This window comes from Lasiosphaeria miniovina, assembly GCF_030549165.1.
Source record: "Lasiosphaeria miniovina strain SMH2392-1A chromosome Unknown B0T26scaffold_8, whole genome shotgun sequence".
Lineage (NCBI taxonomy): Eukaryota > Fungi > Ascomycota > Sordariomycetes > Sordariales > Lasiosphaeriaceae > Lasiosphaeria > Lasiosphaeria miniovina.
In genome coordinates, this window is record NW_026848227.1 from 1,586,043 (window position 1) to 1,604,071 (window position 18,029).

Consider the following 18,029-nt stretch of genomic DNA (forward strand, 5'->3'; position numbering starts at 1 on the left):
CGAGAAGAATCCTTCCAGGTGAGCCAACTCGCGTGGTAGCTTGGCGCGCACTTTGTTAATATGCTCGGAATCCTCTCCTGCCGGGAACGGGATATGCTTTCCGTCGAAGGTCTTGTTCCAAGCCTTGGGGTCGACGGTGAGAGCGTTGAGGCTTATGGTGGGCTGATTAGAGACTCCATCTAATGGTATGGCAGTTTGGGGCATCTTCTGCTTTTTCCATCTCTCTTGGCGAGGGTCAGTCTCAATTGCGCGGAGGCAAGCAATCATCTCGGGGCTGTGCTTCTGTTCCGTTGCGACCGCTGGAGTCGCAGCGGTTACCACTGTCTGTGTGTCTGTTCTGCGCCAGGGATTTTGCAGAATCTTTTGCACTTTCAGCTTGCGTTCCTCGGCCTCCATTAGTCGATCTCGGCGGACTACCTCTGACTGGGCATTCATGTCAATAGTGCTGGTGCTCGGATCGACAAGGATGCTGGGCGAGTATTGTGCTAGGGCAGGAGTATCGTCGGGCCAGCGAAGAGTACGCGAGGCGGGGTGCAGCCATACGTTCTGCTTGGTAAACCAATCCTGTCCTATAAAGACATCATTGGCGGTCGGGATGATAATGAACTTCTGACGGGGGAAACGTCTGCCGTCGATCTCGAGAGTGACCCGAACTTGATGGGTGGCGCGAGCGGTGGCGGCCCCGTTGAAATCACTAAGTACTAGCGGTTTAGGCAAGAGTTCCGTCTTTGCCCCGACCTTATCAACGAGCTTCTTGGCCATCTTCGGGGTCATAGAAAGGGAAATATCGGCTCCAGTATCACAAAGAGCGTGAGTCTCAAGACCAATGCCATCGACTAACAGGTTGACCCGTTTGGTGAATGTATTTGATTTTGGTGATCTGCCGACTTTAGCTAATTGTGGTATATGGGCTATCGAGGAGACTTCCGACAGCCGAACTAGTTTTCCGACTCTAACGATCCTGAAGATTCCGACGAAGTATCGGCAACAGCGGTCCCGTCACGGTCAGAGCTTCCTTCATGATCGAAGCTGGCGAGGAGACTGGCCATAACCTTGCGATCAGGACATTTGCGAGCTTGGTGTCCTGGCTTCTTGCACACAAAGCAGAGGTCGGCTGCCTTCAGGGTTTCCACCTCCTTCTCTAACAACCGAGGGTTGGCTGGAGTTGCCGAGACCTCCTTCTTATATTCCCTCGAGCGGCGGCGAGGTTGGCGGTTCTCCGTTAAGGGTCGCTCCTTTGAGGGTCTCTCCTTCGACTCCTTGAAGGTCTTGCTTTGCTCGTAGGCTCTCTTCTTGGCCAGGGCTGAGTTGGCTACCTTGACCACAAACGATTCATAGGAGATATCAGGGCTCTCGGAGGCGTCGAAAAGTTCAACGTTCAGGTTGGCCGGGATATGCTCGTACAACGTGGTCTTTCGGTCCGCCTTTGCGATATTTGCCTTATCGGCCAGGCTATTGATCTTACCGATGAACTGGTGAATGTCCATCTGTTTATCGCGGGGGTCGTACATCAGGTTACGTAGCTCCTCCCGAGCTTTCGATCCCTGGTTACGGTCGTGGTAGACTGCCTGTAGGCTAGCGACCATCTCGGCCACACTAGCGAATGGGTATTCGGTTGATTGGTATCGGCTAGAGAGGAGGTCGTTGGCGGGTCCTCTGGTTGCGGCGTGGAGGACGGCCATACGGCTACGTTCGGTCTTGAAGGTAGTATTGTCTTCCTCGAACTTGTCTGCTAGGGTGATGACCCAATGGTTGAATTCGTCCTTGTTACCCTGGAAAATACCGGGGTCGACTCCGACTTTGCGGGACTTTGGGTTGTAATCAGGGTTCGGGGCTCTCTGATCGGTGCCGTAGGCTTTGAACGCAGGGTACGCGGCGAACCCGGTTGGGGTGAAACGCTCGCCTCCGAAGGCGCTATTGGCAGAGGTCACTTCGCGAGCGGCGCTGGATTGGCGAATGGGTGTAGAGGAGCGGGCATTGAGCTCGGCTTGGAGCCGGGCAATGGTGGCTTGAAGTTCTGTAGTGGTAGGCGTGGGGGAGGCCATGTCTGCGGTTGTTGATTGTGGGGTGGGTGTACCTGTGGCGATCATCTCGTCGTCTGTTGGTGCGGGGCGGAGGTTGTAATGGGTCAATTGTCGGTTGACTTCCGATTGTTCGGTGAGGATGCTGGAGTTCGTTATCTCGACTTCGACAGAGGCGAGAGATGTATCTTGATCAGGGTCTCGCGTGGTAACAGCGGGCGATCTGCTTTCGGTGTTGCTGTTGGTAGTGACAGGTACTTTTGACTCGGGGTCACTGGGGTCTTCGGCGGGCTTCTTTAGCTCTGGGCTCGAGGGTGTATCGAGGACGGTGTCGTCTGGCACTTTGGCTGTGATACTCGATTCTCCTGTTGGGGTCCGGTCGCTGCTATCTTTTTTAGAGAGTCGATCGGATTTGCGTGTCGGTGGGCCGTAATCTTTCTTCGGCGGCATTGACTGCGCGGGGTTTCTGTGCCTTAGTTTTGCGTCGTGTACAGCCGACGTAGGGGTTGCAAATGAATGCGGGAATGAGGGAGATATATTTTACTTGCTTCGCCAGCAAGGAAGAGAAGAGTTTAGAATTGTGTCACGACCAGGGCAAGGCATTGAGGTGAACTCAGTCCATTGGGTACTATCGACGAAGATTCTAAACTGAGGAGGGAAAGAAGGAAAAGTCCGACAACGCGTCGCGTGCTCGCGGATAAGTTTGCATCTATCAGTGGGGTAGGTGGGGCCTCGAGGAGGCTTCTGATAGGCCCGTGGGTTCTGGGCGGCTCTGGCTGCTTCAGGGCCAGTTTGGTGGACGGGTCCTCACAAATCTTAAACTTATTGTTGGATTTACCAGGGTACCGGTACTGGAATCAACAGGGCGTAACTGTACGCCGAAAAGCTAGTGGTTCAAGTGATGGATTGTAGATGCGTGTTCTTCTCTCTAGCTTTCTGGCAGTGTCAGAAAGCCTCTTCTTATACTACTATTGTGGTGGCGAAGTGGGTGGCGAAGTCTCTATCTAGAACTGTTACGGATAATAAGAAATGAAAGACTATGCCAACAAAATACCGTATTGATTAAGTGTAAAACTAAGCTAAAGAAGACAAAAGGAAAGGAAAGAGGGAAAGAATCGCGAAGGCTGCGATTGAGGGTTTGTGGGCGCGGGGCTCGGTGCACGTGGCGCGGGGAAACTAAGCTTATTCGGGCTTAGTCTAGAATTGATGTCATATGGCTAGCAATAAGGGACCTAATAAAGAACCCGCAATGCGCTATGCCGTGACAAGAACCTTTGAGGCCCTTCTGCTTAATGTCACGACCAGGGCAAGGCATTGAGGTGAACTTAGTCCATTGGGTGCTATCGACGAAGATTCTAAACTAAGGAGGGAAAGAAAGAAAAGTCCAACAACGCGTCGTGTGCGCGCGAACCAGCTTGCATCTATCAGTGGGGTAGGTGGGGCCTCGAGGAGGCTTCTGATAGGCCCGTGGGTTCTGGGCGGCTCTGGCTGCTTGAGGGCCAGTTTGGTGGACGGGTCCTCACACTTAACACATTCCAACACTTATTCTAAACCGGTTTAGAGTAAATGCTAGATTGGTTTAGTAATTAGAACTAATTAAGAGTTAGTTTAGAACCTATAGAGATTTACTTGTACTTTTATTCTTATTAAAAAAAGATATTAAAGTTTAATTACTTTTGACGAGGTTTATTAAAATTTTCAGTTCATAGGGGGCGCTATAGCGCTATATTTAAATAGTAGAAATGTAGGCCTTAAGTAGGGTGGGACAGGTCGGCTGAGCTTTGTATCAAAAGAAAAGTAAGGTGAGACAAGTAAGGCGTAAGGGACTTGAACAGTTGACCTACACACTAGTGTTCGGGGCCCCAAACTACTGCCTCTCCTTGACCTGGTGGGCCTTCAATCGAGGGCAATGTGGACTCTAGGTGGGGGTTTTCTCGTGACGGGGAACGGCCCCTTGTCCCAGCGTGTATCTCGACGACGGCGCTGAACGAATTGTGCATTTTTACTACCCCAGCTTTTTAGTTTAAAGCTGGCTGGCCGCCTGCTCGTCAATCTCGCACCAAGTTTAAGTGAAGGAGCTAGGCAAGTCGGCCTTGGCTGTGCTTCCGTGTAGGCGATGCTAGCCTTTTTGATGATTGTTACGGGGGGTTATCTTGCCGACCACGTCCATGGTTTCCAAACCTCTTTCGAAAAGAGAGGCATCAGGAGGTAATAAGAGCTGCGAGGAGTCCTCTCAGGACTCGGTTGCGGAAAGAAAGTGGTAGCATGTTGTGAAAGAGATAGAATGAGAGGGAGTGGGTTGCACGACATAGCTGGGCTTTGCGCGAAGGGCGAGTTGGGATAGAGGGAGAGGTTGTACAGGTAGAGGTCGAAACGGGTGTCTAGATATTCCTATTGAAATACTCTCAAAAGATGACAGTTCTGCGTCTATTCCTTCCCCATACTCCGGTGATTCAAGCTTCCAATACCACAGCACAGGATGAGGGACGCCTCGAGGCATTCCAGAGCGGTGGCTTTGACACACGTACCCCATGCTTGAGTATGAGCTCGTGGGCCGCTTTGTACTGCATGATTCCTAGAGAAACAGGCTACTAATGAAGGACCAATTGCAGAACCTTTATGTAGCATTCAGTCACCCATTGTAGCACACTCCCTCACAGATGTACGTATGAGGCTATACAACATTCTCTATCTAGTACAAGATGCCTATAATGCACAAAGCCTGCAGGCTTTCAGCTGGAGTATAGCCATCCAAATCATCCATCACTACGAACAGAAACCAATTCCACTCCCGTGCACGCTCTCTCGTAAACAAACATCTGCTTGCCAATGACTTTAGTGACGATGGACCCACTGTTTGCGACCGTGTCAACAGAGACGGGTTTAATACCCTTTAGAACCAAATCATGTCCGCTCCGGCCTCTCGTGGCTGCTGAACTGCTCTGTGATTCAGACTTGGCGGCGGTGACCATCGGAGTAACCTCTGGAACCATGCGAGAGTTGCTCTTGAATAAAGCATTAGCTTCGAAAACTAGAAAACAGTTCAGCAAGACAGGTCGCTACTTCGTCGACTCGGGCAAAACAACTACCTGGAACGGGGTCACAGGGCGTGGTCCAGTCTCCGGGAGGGTGGGAAATTGTAAGGAAAAGGACACCCCAAACACCAACTGCGCGCACAGGGTGCGCGCCCACCACTTGTCACCAACTGGCTAGAACACTGCCAGCCGGCATACGCTACGCCGTGGCGCCACGACCGCAGACTGATGCCCGGGCCGAACCCCTGAGCAGGTATATAAACAATGGCCCTCGCCCATCTTCCTTTGCGAGGGCCAGGTTGAAGTCTTACAACAATACAAGTCATTGCTCCCCTACCTTCTTGCCTGCATTGTGACCACCTTGATCAGGCGTACCTACCTTCTCTTACAGAAATGAAGGTTGAAAACCAAGAGCCTAACTTAGGTACCGACTCAAGGCGTTAATATATTCCATAACAGCATGTCGGTAGTAACTGCAAAGTGTGAAACGAGGGACGTCGAGTTGGCTGCCTCTCGTTTCCAAAATCTCACATCATGCGTCTGGTGCATATCTGAGTCTGTCTGCCTGTCGGTATCGATGCGACGGCCTTGAACAGGAGCAGGATGTGACAGAATGACCAACTTTCTAAAAGGCGGCTTGTATCCTAGTGGCAATGTTCGAGCTAGCTGTAGCGTTTCTTACTGCGTGCCATGTTCCCTGCAGTCCATGCGGGCATTGCAGAGTGATGAGAAGAGGGCCATTTAGCCAGTGTGTGGTGTTGCACAACTAGTTTAGCAACGCCTGCGCCAACCGTGTCTGGTCGGTTCAACGGACCGTGTCAACGATGAGCTGGCCCAGAATTGGAGCTGGCTCTTTTTGAGCTGGAACTTTTTGAGCTGGGATAGATTTGGGGCTGGCTCGTTTCGAGCTGACATAGGCCGAGTCGGCGGACCTGTGGGCTTCCTTCTGTCTCATCTACTGCGAGTTTCTGCCGTCGTAGCTCTGTTCCGAGTTGCTCCAGCTGTGGCTAGCTGTGGCGTGTGCTTGCTAATATCCTCTCGTAGTTTTAGCTCACTGACGGTTAACTAAAGTTTTTCCTCGTCTCCTCTATCAGCTATTTGATCTTGGTTTCAAGGTTGGCGATTCTTATTTTTTTCCGTATTGTTCTTGGACTTCTAGTTGTTCTATAGTTAGCTGAGAGACCTCAGTAGCGAGTTCAATGCTTTTTGCCTCGAGTTGGTCTAGGAGTAATCTCTTATTACCTTCACCAGCCGCCAATTCGCTAAGCCTCTTTCGTTGTACTGCCAGGCGAGGCGCGGTCGACACAGGCCTAGTGCTTGCATGTTAGAAAGGAGCATTTTTTCCTACAGGAAGAAGGGCCTTTCGCACTGCTTCCTTCCTTGCACAATTCATCGATTGAATGCATCTATTTTGACTGCTTGTGTGCAACAGAAACCTTGGAAAAGCCTGAGAGCTTGCCAAGGTGACCCCATGTCGTGACTGTATTTCTGGCGCCCGGCTCTCGGCTCCCCGGGCAACGTTGGACCGGCAGCAAGTGCCCATTGCCGCCAACTAAAGGCGTTAGGCTGCCAGCCTGAAAGATGGGGAGGAGTTGCTGTTGACGAGGGTTCGTGCTTAGAACGAGTTGCTGGTAGTAATTCACGGCAACGGAACTGTCCAACTGGGAAGAAAAGAAGTAGAATAACAGAGCTGTTACATGTACATCAATGTCCACACTCCTTTTCTTCCCTTTCCTCTCCACTCGTCGAATTTCAGCCGACTCCAGAGGCCCGGGACAGACCTGGTTGATGAAGAAGTGGGCTCGACGGCCGGGCGGCATATGCATGCATTATGCAAGTCAGACTCGGTCCAGAGCTAGACCACTTAGGTCCAACCAAGTGCACCGTCCCACATAGGGCACCTTGGCAAGCCGAAGAGCACCCAAGAGCGGACACGGGCACCGATCAGGCCGACAGGCGCTATGAAGCGGACCACGCCAAAACTGGTTACGGCCCCTAGAACACACGTCTTAGAAGCTACCCGGCCACCGAAGTGGGTTTCCCTCTATCCGTCAAAGGAATAGTCTGCGTAGGATTGTCGGCTACCATCAGCGCTAGCCTCTTTCCCAGCCCGTGGAAGTCATCTTCTCCGCGAAGGGACCCAAAGCAACAGCCAGGTCGTGATGTACTGAGGTTCATGAGCATGGCGCTCGTTGGTCCCTTCATTGTGCATGTCGTGAACTCTGAGGGCAGGCATCCTTGGCAAGAAGAATGCGATGGGTAACAAGAACGCCTATGAAGCGCCTCGTGATGTATTCCGGAAAGGCGGACTGCCGGATCGGGGGTTTGTTCCATCAGCCACACCCCACCAAAGTGCGGGAGCTAAACCAGCAGCAGCACGGAGGAAGATTTTGAGAGTGAAGTGCCGAATTGTCGCGCTCCGCAGCATCACATCATGCTTCCTCCGCCTGCGTCGGCCCACACACCTACCGAGTAGGTTTGCGGGGCAGTGCGCCATCTCGAGCGTTGAAAGCTTTGATGGTGTAGGACTGGGGGTACCGCATCGACCAAGGTACCATCTGTCTCTTGATGGGGTTTGCAATGAGCGGATGAGCGATTCTCATGGGGGTTCTCCTCTTCCGCGCTCCGCTTCATCGCAATGAGTGTAGCCCAGCCGTCATTTTTGCTTCTCGCGTTCGGGAACCAGGGTGAGGATCGAACGGAGTTGAGAGTTTGGTGGCCAGTCGACGTTAACCCCCAGGAGACCCGCGAGCTCGTACGACTTACGCCGCGCGTAGTCTTGGGCGTTGCGGAGGAGCTCGCGGCCGCGGTTGGGATAGGCAAGCAGGCTTTCGTTGGCCACGTGGCACTGGTGGTGTTGTCCCTCTCAAAGTAGTGAGCAAACGCCTCGACGACGGTGCCGTCAGTCGCACAGGTGAGGACGGCGGTCTCCCCGGCCGCCCTGTCGATGGCAGCCACAAGGGCGGCGGCAGCAGCAGCATGATCTCGTGTGCCCTCGAGCGCCTTAGCTCGAGCCCCCGCGAGGGCATGGTTCCGTGCATAAACCAAGACAGCACCATTGTAGGCCGCCTGGCAGACGGCCTGGGCAAGGTTCCCGTCGGTTCCCTGAACTTGGTGGCAAAGTAGCAAAAAGCAAGGGAGCGGGAGCGGCTGACCAGTTCCAGGAAGGGACGGACTAATGTCCTGGGCGAGAAGGAGAGGCAGGGGTTCGTTGGTTTCCTAGACAAGAGGTCCCTGGACAAGAGGTCCCTAGACAAGAGGTCGGTCCCTCTGGTGTAGGCTCGGCCAGGATGTTGTCGACCGTGAGCGCAAGAGATGGCTCTTTTTATGGGCCACGGCGATGGCGTCGTTGCTGGTGGGTTCGGCCATGGCGAGCTAGCGGTGGATGCCAGAGAGCAGGCGAGACGAGATTCGGCGAGGGAGAGGAGCATCGAGACGAAGAAAAAGCCGAGCGTGCTGAGAAAAGAAAGCGACGAGAGAGGTGGATCAGAAAGGGGTAGGTTTTGGGGCTGGAGGTTGAAGACACTTGGGAGATCTAAGGGGAATACGTTGGCCTGTGGTGGGTGTGCGTTAGGCGTGGGGACTTGGGACAAAGATGCGACGCGACCTGTCAGTAAGAGATGCGAAGCGACCTGTCAGTAAAAGACGAAAGATGGCAAGTTGTGCGAGCTGCCAGGAACAAAGATGTCAAGTCTAGAATCGGCTTGAGCCTTGCTGAGGCGCCGTCGTGGGTCTGGAATTGGCGAAGCATGCTGTCGGAAACGGGAGCGGGGCTGACGGACCGGCGCGCGTTTGGCAGAAACGGCATCTTCCGGAGGCGTTGTCGGGGAGAGGCGTATCGCATCGGCGAAGGCTGTCTGTCGGTGACCCAAGAATTAGCGAAGCGGGCGGATCGTCTGCAGCTGCCGGGAGGGTTGCATTGGGAGAAGTTGTTACGTACTAGGGCCACTTTGGAACGGCGCGTTTACGCGTGTTGATCTACGCCAACAACGGCCTAGTGCTTACATGCTGGAAAGCAGGCATTTAACTGTCATCAGCAGGGAATTCCGCCCTTCTTTCTTCCCTAAACAATACATCATACATGATATTCTACCCTCTCATCGACCTCGCCAAACGTGACAGAAGTCACCAGCCCATATCGAGGTAGGGTTTAGCAGCCTCAACACAATCCATGACCAATTTAGCCAACTGGTACGCTATACAGGTCTCTTGTCAAGTCAACCTTGCCCATCGCTTCTCGCTCGTCGACCGCAAGGATTGGATAGTACAGTCACTGTCACTGCAAATGGTTCTACAAAAGAGCTTCAGAGAAGATTGCAGACAGTGAACATGTTATTGCTCGTGTCAGATGAAAGGGCAATTACTACTGGATACAAGCTTCACGCGGTTGTGGTTGGAACGTCTTTGTAGCCGAGACACGGGGACGAGCGTTCTACTTCTCTCGCCGTAGACGCCTGGCTCACTCAGACCGCCATTGTCTATAGGCCGTCGCGCCAAAGTCGGGTCGAATGGGCAAAGCCAAGGAAGGACTTGGGAACTCGGAAAAGCGTGCTTGAATCTTACGTCTCAGCGTCACCGACGTTGAGGAAGATGGCTAACGTTAACAAACCGTCATTAGATGTACGTCGTACACTGGGAATCCTCCTACTCGTCCTTGACGTCATCGTCCTTGACGTCTTCGTCCTTGACGTCTTCGTCCTTGACGTCTTCGTCCTCCTCGCCGCCTCCATCGGCTTCTCCATCCTTGTCGCCCCCGACCTTATCGTTCCCCCCTTTGTCTCCGTCTCCCGACTTGTTCCACCCTCCCTGGTCTCCGTCTCCCCCCTTCCCCTTTCCTTTCTCCTTTTCATCCACTGTACTGGTGGGTCGGGCGTCGGCCGCCGCCTTGTCCACCCCCCCCTTGTCTCCGTCTCCCCCCTTCCCCTTTCCTTTCTCCTCTTCTTCCTCTTTACTAGGTCCGGCCTCGGCTGCCGCCTTGTCACCCCCCCCTTGGCCTCCGTCTCCCCCCTTCCCCTTTACCTTCTGCTCTTCTTCTTCTTTACTGGGTAGGGCCTCGGCCGCCTCCATGCTCGCAAGCGCCTTGGCAACGCGCCGCTTGGTCTCGGCGTCGACGCTGGAGGGGGCGGCCAGCTCGGCGAGGCGGCGCTTCCACCAGTTCCAGCGCTCCACGCTGAACTGGTCGGACAAGGCCATGCGACACAGCTCACCCATCGGCAGCTGCCGCAGTTCCCTGTGCACGGCGTGATGTCGCAGCGTCTCCAGCGCCGTGTACGCCGTGTAGATGAGCCACTCGCAAGCCGCCCAGAGCTCACACTCGGCCTCGATTGGATTGCCTGGTGTCGGCGATTCGATGGGATTGATGGACCGTATGACATAGTAGGTGGTGGTGATGACCCTAGGCATCTGCGCAAACAAGGAAGTCCAGCGCTTCCATGTCCCCACCTCGTCGTAGGTCTCGGAATCTCTAGTGTAGTTCGGCCTTAAAAAAACGTCAGCATCTATCTACCAGAAGGTAGAGAAGCTGTCCAAGTCAGTCTGAGAGGTAGGGGATTCGTACACATTTTGGCCCGAAAGTCCCAGAAGTAGTACTGCAGCTGATCAAGCCCGTCTCACGTAATGTGTTTTGCCAACTCAGGTTGCGAGTATACAGGCTCGCCGACTAGCCCGTGGAGTATGTGAATCGTACGAACAAAGATGACATGCCACGGGTGGTTTGGCGGGATGTCATAAACCATCATCATCATGTTTTCCCAGCAGTAACAGAGAAAGGAATCGCGGCTAGGGCTGTTCTCTTACTCTGCTCTGTAACAGCCTGCTCTTCTGCCGAGGCTAAGTTAACTGCGTCCATTTCTAACCTCTGTCCAGAATGGGAGATGATAGTCCGATGTAACAAGCATAGAAGGGAGTCTGGAATAGATAGGATAGTTGTCATGTAACAAATCCAAGGGAGGAAGAATTATGACGGGGACGAGTTGTTAAAGATGACGGAGACGAGTTATTAAGGTAACGGCCTTCTTTGTTCTTTGAAGCTGGGACGGGCAGACCATTACCCTCTTCCGGCGGACTCCTTGCTGCGCTGGAGGCAACATGACATACTGGCTTCTTTGTTCTACGACCAGCAGTCTTCTGTCCATTAGCACCTTGAACGAAGTTAAATGGTAAAAATCCTCGTTGTGGAGTGTTCACTATCGCTCCTCTACTTGCCAGAACTTTGAGAAAAGAGAATAAAACGAGAAATAAAGAGAGATCTAACACTGGCTCCAACACTGAATTCAACACCGAAATCCAACATAACCGAGACAAACTAGCTACACAGCCACTACTCCCGCTGCTACTGTCCTTGCCCCTGCCCCCTTCTGTGTCTCCGCCGTGCCGAAGCTGCGGCTCCTGTTGTGGCTGCTGCTGCTGCTGATTGGGTTGCGTCCGGAGAGCGGGGTGGTATCTAGAGTTGGCGAACTTGGGTGTCCCGTTTACTGTAAAGCCCTTGAACGGGTCGTGGTGAATAACGTCGAAGTTGCTTGGATCTCCGCATGTCCAGACGCTCCTCACGATACTCGGTGACCCTGCGCTCCAAGGTTCGTCTTGGCCAGGGATAAGCGGCTGGTGCTCCCATACAGTCTTACCATTTCGTGCCGTGGATCCAGGCGTCGACAGAGTAACCTCGTTGTCTCTGTTCCAGAAGTTAGAGGGATACCTGGACTTCGGTTTTCTTTTACGAGCTCTCGTGATGCCATTAATGATTGCTGCCGTCTGACCTCTTCAGCGTATATCCAGGACTGGGCACCTGAGGTACCGTTGTGTGGAACCCCATTGAAGGAGTACTAAGCAACAGAGTCAGCATCAACCTTAGAAAGGGCTCAGTGGTTCCTACAAAAGACGATTCGGATGGGGCCCCGCCGGTGCTAGACGTGTCTTGGCTGTTGGAAGGCATTGGAGGCAGGAACGTAGTGCAGACGGCCAAGGCAGAGCAATGCAGAAGACTGAGGACAACGAGCAAAGTCTTTGGAGGGTTTAGAACGAAAGCAAAGTCAGAGTGGATGGAGGTGCGATGTGTGCTGTGTTTCTGATGGACTGTGTTTTCGGTGACTGTGTTTTTGACGAAGCTGTGTTGGATTTCCGATCTCGAGCATGGCTATATCCGGTTTATATGTTAGACAAGACACCTAGGTCTGCACCATCTCCGACCCTGTCAGAGCCAGACAGCCAGAGACGGCTACCGTCAGGGCATGACTCACCGATGGCCGATTCGGCGAGGTCAAAGACTAGAGAGCTGCCCGACCACGTCGGAAAAGATCTTGTGGCCAGTGCCATGTCTCGTAGTGTCTTGACGATAGTGGCCAGGGGGTCAACAAAGAACAGTGGCTTCACGGCGTCGACAGCTGCCTCACACTGCGCACCTGAAGCACCCAGCCCACGGCAGTGAGGAGTCTACCTGTAGGGCATGACCCACAGACGGCCGGTTTGGCGAGGGCAAGAACCAGAGAGCTGCAGCCCGGCCAGATCGGAGAAGATCTAGTGGTCAGTGCCATGTTTCGCAGTGTTTTAACGATAGTGGCCAGGGGGTCAATAAAGAACGGCGGCTTCACGGCGTCGACAGATGCCTCACACTACGCACCTAAAGCACCATCCTATGGCAGCGAGCAGTCTACCTGTAGTGCATAGTCCATCGAAGGGCGAATTCGGCAAGCGAAAGGCCAAAGAGCTGTTGCCTACGTTTGAGAAGATCTAGTGGTCAGTGCCATGTCTCGCAGTGTCTTGACGATAGTGGCCAGGGGGTCAACAAAGAACGGCAGCACGTGAACAGCCGTCTCATTCCCTCCACCTCAAACGCTCGTCCGTTCGGTCGTGAAAGGTAGAGGGGGGGAGAGAGAGAGGGAGAGAGAGAGGGAGAGAGAGAGAGAGAGGGAGAGGGAGAGAGATGAGCTGTGCTTTGTTACGAGATAAAGAAACCGAACGAGCCAAGGCAACCTGGCTGCAGCAGCCTAAATTTAACCACAAATCGACGGCCCCGATTCCGACGAGACTGGCGGTGCCTGCAGTTGTAAGAAGAGACGATACTCGCAAGTCAGATTCGAAAGAATAAGAGATCAGATGCATGGTGGCGACGGTGGTGGCAAATGGTGGCCCTAGCTAGCTGAACTATTGATGTTGCCGCCAGTAGACTGCCATGATTGCCTGGTGCGGTCACAAGGAACGATGCCAGCCCAAGAGACTGTGCGGGCGGGAGCGCCATGGCGCCGCTCCTCGACCTGGCATCACGACATTTGGGGCAGCTTCTCGGCGGGTTTTGGCTATATGCTTCCCATCACGGTGACCGATCAAAGTCTTTGAAAAGAGTGGAGCTGAGACCTTTGACGTGAGCATCATCAACGGCCGTGTCCTCTATGGAGTTGGAGGCATCTCCATTGAATAGACTACGGCAGTTGGCTGCCATCTGTTCCTCGACGAGCAGAGAACGACGCTTTACCTGTTCGCTGCACGCTAGGGACTCCGCGGCCTTATTCTGGTATAATTATTGACCAGCTATTGTTCCAGCTCTTCTTGCATTTGTCATGACATTCATTTCTTTCGGCCATCTCTAGAATCGTGCAGACGGTGTGAGCAAGCAATTGGAGACTCCCGTTGAGGTGATTGCGCCATCTGGACACTACCACCCACCCCCAAGCGAAAATCCAAGGCGGTAGTTCCTGACTTGAATGATGTTGCATTGGGGATGAGCGACATTGGCCGAATCTCGGTGCGATATGTCACGGGCACCACCAATAGGATGGAGGCCAAGAACATCATGCTGGATGAGGGAGCCACCATTGAATGTATCAGCCCGGTTTTCGTCAGGCGTCTGGGTCTCACTCCAGAGCGACTTCTCACCCCATGGACGGTATCCCTCGCCAACGACCAAAGAGATACGATCGCAGATTTGGTTGTCATCGATGTCGTGGTAGGAGGAATTCTCACGGTCATCTCGGCATTCGTGTGCGGTTAGAGAGCCGCGTTCGACTTGATCCTCTCCCAAATAGTTTACCTCCGAGTGAGGGCTCTCCAATATTGGGCCAAGCGCACGGCCACAGTTCAGGGTAGAAACGGAGTCATGGACGTCGTTTCTCTTCACCCTCGGGCGCATCTCATTCTCCAGGACCCCCATACCGAAGACGGCGAATCTTGACGAGGACGCAGACTCGGAGTGCTCGGAGAACATGGACGAGATCGAGACCATCGAAACCAGACGCAAGGGCATTTCCAACATTTTGCACCTTGGCGGCTTGCTCAAGAATCCGGCGGCAAAAAACTAGTACGCTCTGACGTTTCTGTCGGCACCATCAGAGCAACTCCAGGGAGCGGGCACAACCAGGAGACTTTGGACCGGGAGACGGAGGATCAATTTGCCATTCCAAAAGCCCCGCAGAAACGAAATTTTGCCCTAATTCCCCTCACTGTGGTGGATTCTCGGTGGGAATCCCAAGTGCTACGTATCTAGGCCTAACTAGGCCACATGTTTTCTAAGCGAGGATCTACGCCTACACAGGCCTAGTACTTGCATGTTGGAAAGGAGCATTTTTTCCCACAGGAAGCAGGGCTTTTTGCAGGAAGCGGGGCTTTTTGCACTGTTTCCTTCCTTCCACAATTCATCAATTGAATGCACCTATTTGGACTGCTTATGTGCAACACCAAGAGATTGAGTTCAAGGATCTAGCGGACACGCAAGAGAAGGTCGAGTTGGCAAAGCGACTTTACTATACATACTTGGAAGGGTATTTTCGTCAAGTTCTTGAACGGCTTGGTAGCGATAGACGTCGTCGACCACCCTATCAACCCTCGCCAGACGCATGTCCAACTATTACTACCAACCCATAAGGTACTCACAGGCCTAGCAAGACCATACGGCAAAAGCATTCCCAGCAATGGAATTGGCCGCGATTATTTCCCGATGCGAGAGCCCATACATAGCCCAGTCCCTTTTCCCAAATAAGCCAGACGGGAGTCTTCAGACTGTACACGACTGCAGGCCAATTGATGTTGATATAACCAAGTCTGAATATCCACGCCATGATATTGAGACAGACATTGACGACCTCACCATTGGGCGCCCATTATGCTATTCGAAGGCTGATGCCAAGAATGGATACTAGAGGGTCTCAAATAGGACGACCAGACTCTTTCCCCGCTCCTAAATTTCGGTGGCTCCCCAGGTGCCCAGTCTCGAGGCGCATTGCGAGGCGGTCCAAGAAGACGCCCTTTTTTACTCACACCGGCGGGTCGAGAGGGACACAATGCTTGAAGACAATCCACTAGCAGGCGTGGTAGAGGGGACCTTGGTGGACCTTGTTGGATGTGACAGCCCGCTTTAGGGGTGGCCCTCTGCATGTTGGCTCTCGCGGGCCAGGTCGAGCATAATTAAGACCACGGCTCGGGGACAAAGGTGCTGTCGCCCTCCTGCATGTAGGCTCCGTACAGCCCCTGCAGCTCCTGCTGCCGCTGTCGTTCCTTTTGCACGGCACGTCGGCGGCAGCCTTGTAGTCGCGCCCGCTGCCGCGGCTGCTGCTCCGGGTCCTGCAGCTGCTGCTCCAATCGCTGCCGGTACGCTCGTACGCGGAGGATTCTATACAACAATTGCGAGGAGCCATTAAGCGCCGTCTTGATGATTGTATAGTGAAGCTGGGAAGAGGTGGTTAGCTGGCAGACCAGGAAAGGTGCTGGTGCTGCAGTGTGCAGGAACCTATCGTACTCGAGGGATAATGTTGAGATGGTGAAGAAGTAGCTGGCAGACCAGGCAAGGTGCTGCAGTATGCAAGAACTTGTACACAAGGGGTGGCTAATGTTGAGAGAGAGAGAGATGGGCAGATTGAGGAAGGGGTGGCCCCCTCTTATAGAGAGAGAGGGAGAGAGAGGGAGATGGCGACGCTAGCAACTGCCAAAAGGAAGGACAAGGCATCATGTCATATCCATCAGACCGACACGACGCAGGGACAGCTACAAGAGGACAATGCGCACACTGACAACGTACACTGCCAACGTGCTAGTACGGACGTTGCCCTTGGACGGTTGGACGAAACGTGCTGGTGCAAACCTTGACCTTTTCAGCCGTAACTAACGTGCTGGTGCGGACGCGCGTCGTTGGACGGTGCGAGTCAACCGTCGAGATACGGGCGGATGCGCGTCGTTAGACGGCGCGAGTCAAACGTCGAGATGCGGGTGCAGGCGCTGCATGTGAAGAGCGTCAACTATGCGCCTCCCATCATGTCTTGGCGGAGAGAGAAGCTTCCGCCAAGCCTGCGGGGCCGTTGACCTGCAGGGCCGTTGATCTGCCCCGCGCGACCAAACAAGCTTGGCAAACCTCGACCTTGGACGGCCACCACAATCGACACTTTTCACATGCAGCGCCTGCGTCCAACGGCGCGCGCGCGCGCGCCCGTACTAGCACGTTGAAGGTCGAGGTTTGCCTAGGCTTGTTTGGTCGCGTAGGTGGCTCTCCCTGCCTCTTGGCGGGCCTGCCCTGCAGCCTGCCTTGCGCGGCCGCGGCCACCTCGAAATTGCGCGTAGCAGCTCTGACCTCTCAAAATGCGGGCTTGGCACCAACCTCTCGACCGATGTTGGTTGGAAACCACTCACGGCGACCCACCCAAACCCCCGAGCGTAAACCCGACCGCCACTTACGTCCTTAACGCCCGGCTAACGACGTTGGAAGTGCAGAGACTGATGGGATCGCGAAGCAGCAGATGGCGCACCCAAAGACGTGTGAGTGTTTGGAGCGGAGAGGAAGCAGGAAGCCAAAACTTGGAGAAAGATGCAGTAGGAAACTAACTTGGAAAAAGATGCAGTCGGAAGGAACTGGAACGCGGCGAGGCGCGAGGGCGGCGCTCCGTCATGGCCATGCCTAGCTGGGAGGAAAATATTCGAGACAGCCGATTAGTTGCCTGCCTCCCAGGCGATAACGATACAAGTTGCAACGACGGGGGCCAGAGGCTGCTCCCGAGCGGGCGGGGCGGGTGAGACAACCAGGACAGGGACAGGGCTAAACTTTATTGGGGGGGTTTGGTTTTTTTGCGCAAGGTCGAACTCACCCAGTCGACACTGACATGTTCACATGCGCGCACCACATTGCTTGCTACCTCTGCACCCGCGAAGCGAAAACACCACAATTGACACTGCATGTTCACATGCAGGGCGGGCCGCGCACCGGAAAAGAAAAAACGCCGTATTTTCCACTTGCCGACTTCCCAACTGCCATATTTTCCACTTTGACCACATTCCCACCGTAAGTCTGAAGTCGAGTTGACTCACCGAGGTCAGTACAGACACAGCCTAAATCCGGTGCAGCCAATCAGGACGCACTCCGTTGGCCCTGTCTTGGCGACATTACCCTGCACTTGTTCGCCTGTCCAAGATCAAGTGTGTGCATGTAGCAAGTGCTATTTTGTTTCGCTGGCCGTCCTTGCCAATCAGGGCATACTTCTGTTCGCGCACAGTACACACAACATGGAGGCCGAGCCGCCCGCATTGTCTGTTGGAGGATCGATTGCACGCACGTATGCAGTGTCGTTTGGCGACTACGTGATCTGGCGACACGGCTAGCTGCGATGAGCTTCAAATTCCGACGTGGTTTTTCCTTCGATGTATGTCATTTGTTGAACACGTGATCAGGGGCGGCTGCACCTGTGCAGAGTGACATCGCGGGGTGAGAGAAATGCGGCGTGATGCAGAGTGACCTGCGGCTGAAGGCTGCCCCTGCCCCTGCCCCTCACGGGCAGAACGAAATGCGGGGTGGTTGCAGACTAATCCAGCGACACGGTTAGCTTCGATGCATCAAGTGCAATCCAGCCATCGATCTGGTGCGGGGCGCTATTTCTTGGCGGGAGAAACTGCCCATCTCCGTCCGCGCAGCATCAGGGCTGACGGATTAGGCCTTCACCAGCGCGCAGACTGTTTGCAGGCCTGCCGTTTCTCGGCGGGGGAACTGTCCATGGTATAGGCCCGT

General features: G+C 54.0%; 5 protein-coding genes across 5 annotated transcripts; 1 reads left to right on the forward strand and 4 right to left on the reverse strand.

Moving 5' to 3' along the window:
- Nucleotides 1-5,159: 5,159 nt before the first annotated feature.
- B0T26DRAFT_731025 (uncharacterized protein) lies at nt 5,160-5,382 on the reverse strand (the record flags this gene model as incomplete). Its single annotated transcript, XM_060443032.1, has 1 exon — nt 5,160-5,382. A coding segment is annotated over one exon (223 nt), but the record flags the coding sequence as incomplete, so codon positions are not given.
- A 2,330-nt stretch (nt 5,383-7,712) lies between these two features.
- On the reverse strand, nt 7,713-8,425 carry B0T26DRAFT_756907 (uncharacterized protein; the record flags this gene model as incomplete). Its single annotated transcript, XM_060446176.1, has 4 exons — nt 7,713-7,884; nt 7,941-8,161; nt 8,233-8,305; nt 8,358-8,425. 4 exons carry the CDS (start codon nt 8,423-8,425, stop codon nt 7,713-7,715), a joined length of 534 nt encoding a protein of 177 aa, XP_060290207.1.
- A 1,275-nt stretch (nt 8,426-9,700) lies between these two features.
- B0T26DRAFT_681033 (uncharacterized protein) lies at nt 9,701-12,585 on the reverse strand (the record flags this gene model as incomplete). The annotated part of the gene is made up of 10 exons (XM_060440592.1): nt 9,701-10,520; nt 10,614-10,644; nt 10,853-10,876; nt 10,912-10,963; nt 11,153-11,196; nt 11,392-11,619; nt 11,680-11,750; nt 11,850-11,877; nt 12,292-12,453; nt 12,507-12,585. 10 exons carry the CDS (start codon nt 12,583-12,585, stop codon nt 9,701-9,703), a joined length of 1,539 nt encoding a protein of 512 aa, XP_060290208.1.
- A 702-nt stretch (nt 12,586-13,287) lies between these two features.
- On the forward strand, nt 13,288-14,346 carry B0T26DRAFT_681034 (uncharacterized protein; the record flags this gene model as incomplete). The annotated part of the gene is made up of 4 exons (XM_060440593.1): nt 13,288-13,412; nt 13,639-13,651; nt 13,722-13,994; nt 14,125-14,346. The coding sequence occupies 4 exons, from the start codon at nt 13,288-13,290 to the stop codon at nt 14,344-14,346; spliced, it is 633 nt and encodes a 210-aa protein (XP_060290209.1).
- Nucleotides 14,347-15,448: 1,102 nt separating this feature from the next.
- On the reverse strand, nt 15,449-17,650 carry B0T26DRAFT_806943 (uncharacterized protein; the record flags this gene model as incomplete). Its single annotated transcript, XM_060447214.1, has 4 exons — nt 17,116-17,650; nt 16,709-16,747; nt 16,059-16,121; nt 15,449-15,812 (listed from the first exon to the last, which is right to left on the reverse strand). The coding sequence occupies exons 1-4, from the start codon at nt 17,151-17,153 to the stop codon at nt 15,449-15,451; spliced, it is 504 nt and encodes a 167-aa protein (XP_060290210.1). The 5' UTR covers nt 17,154-17,650.
- Nucleotides 17,651-18,029: the final 379 nt, after the last annotated feature.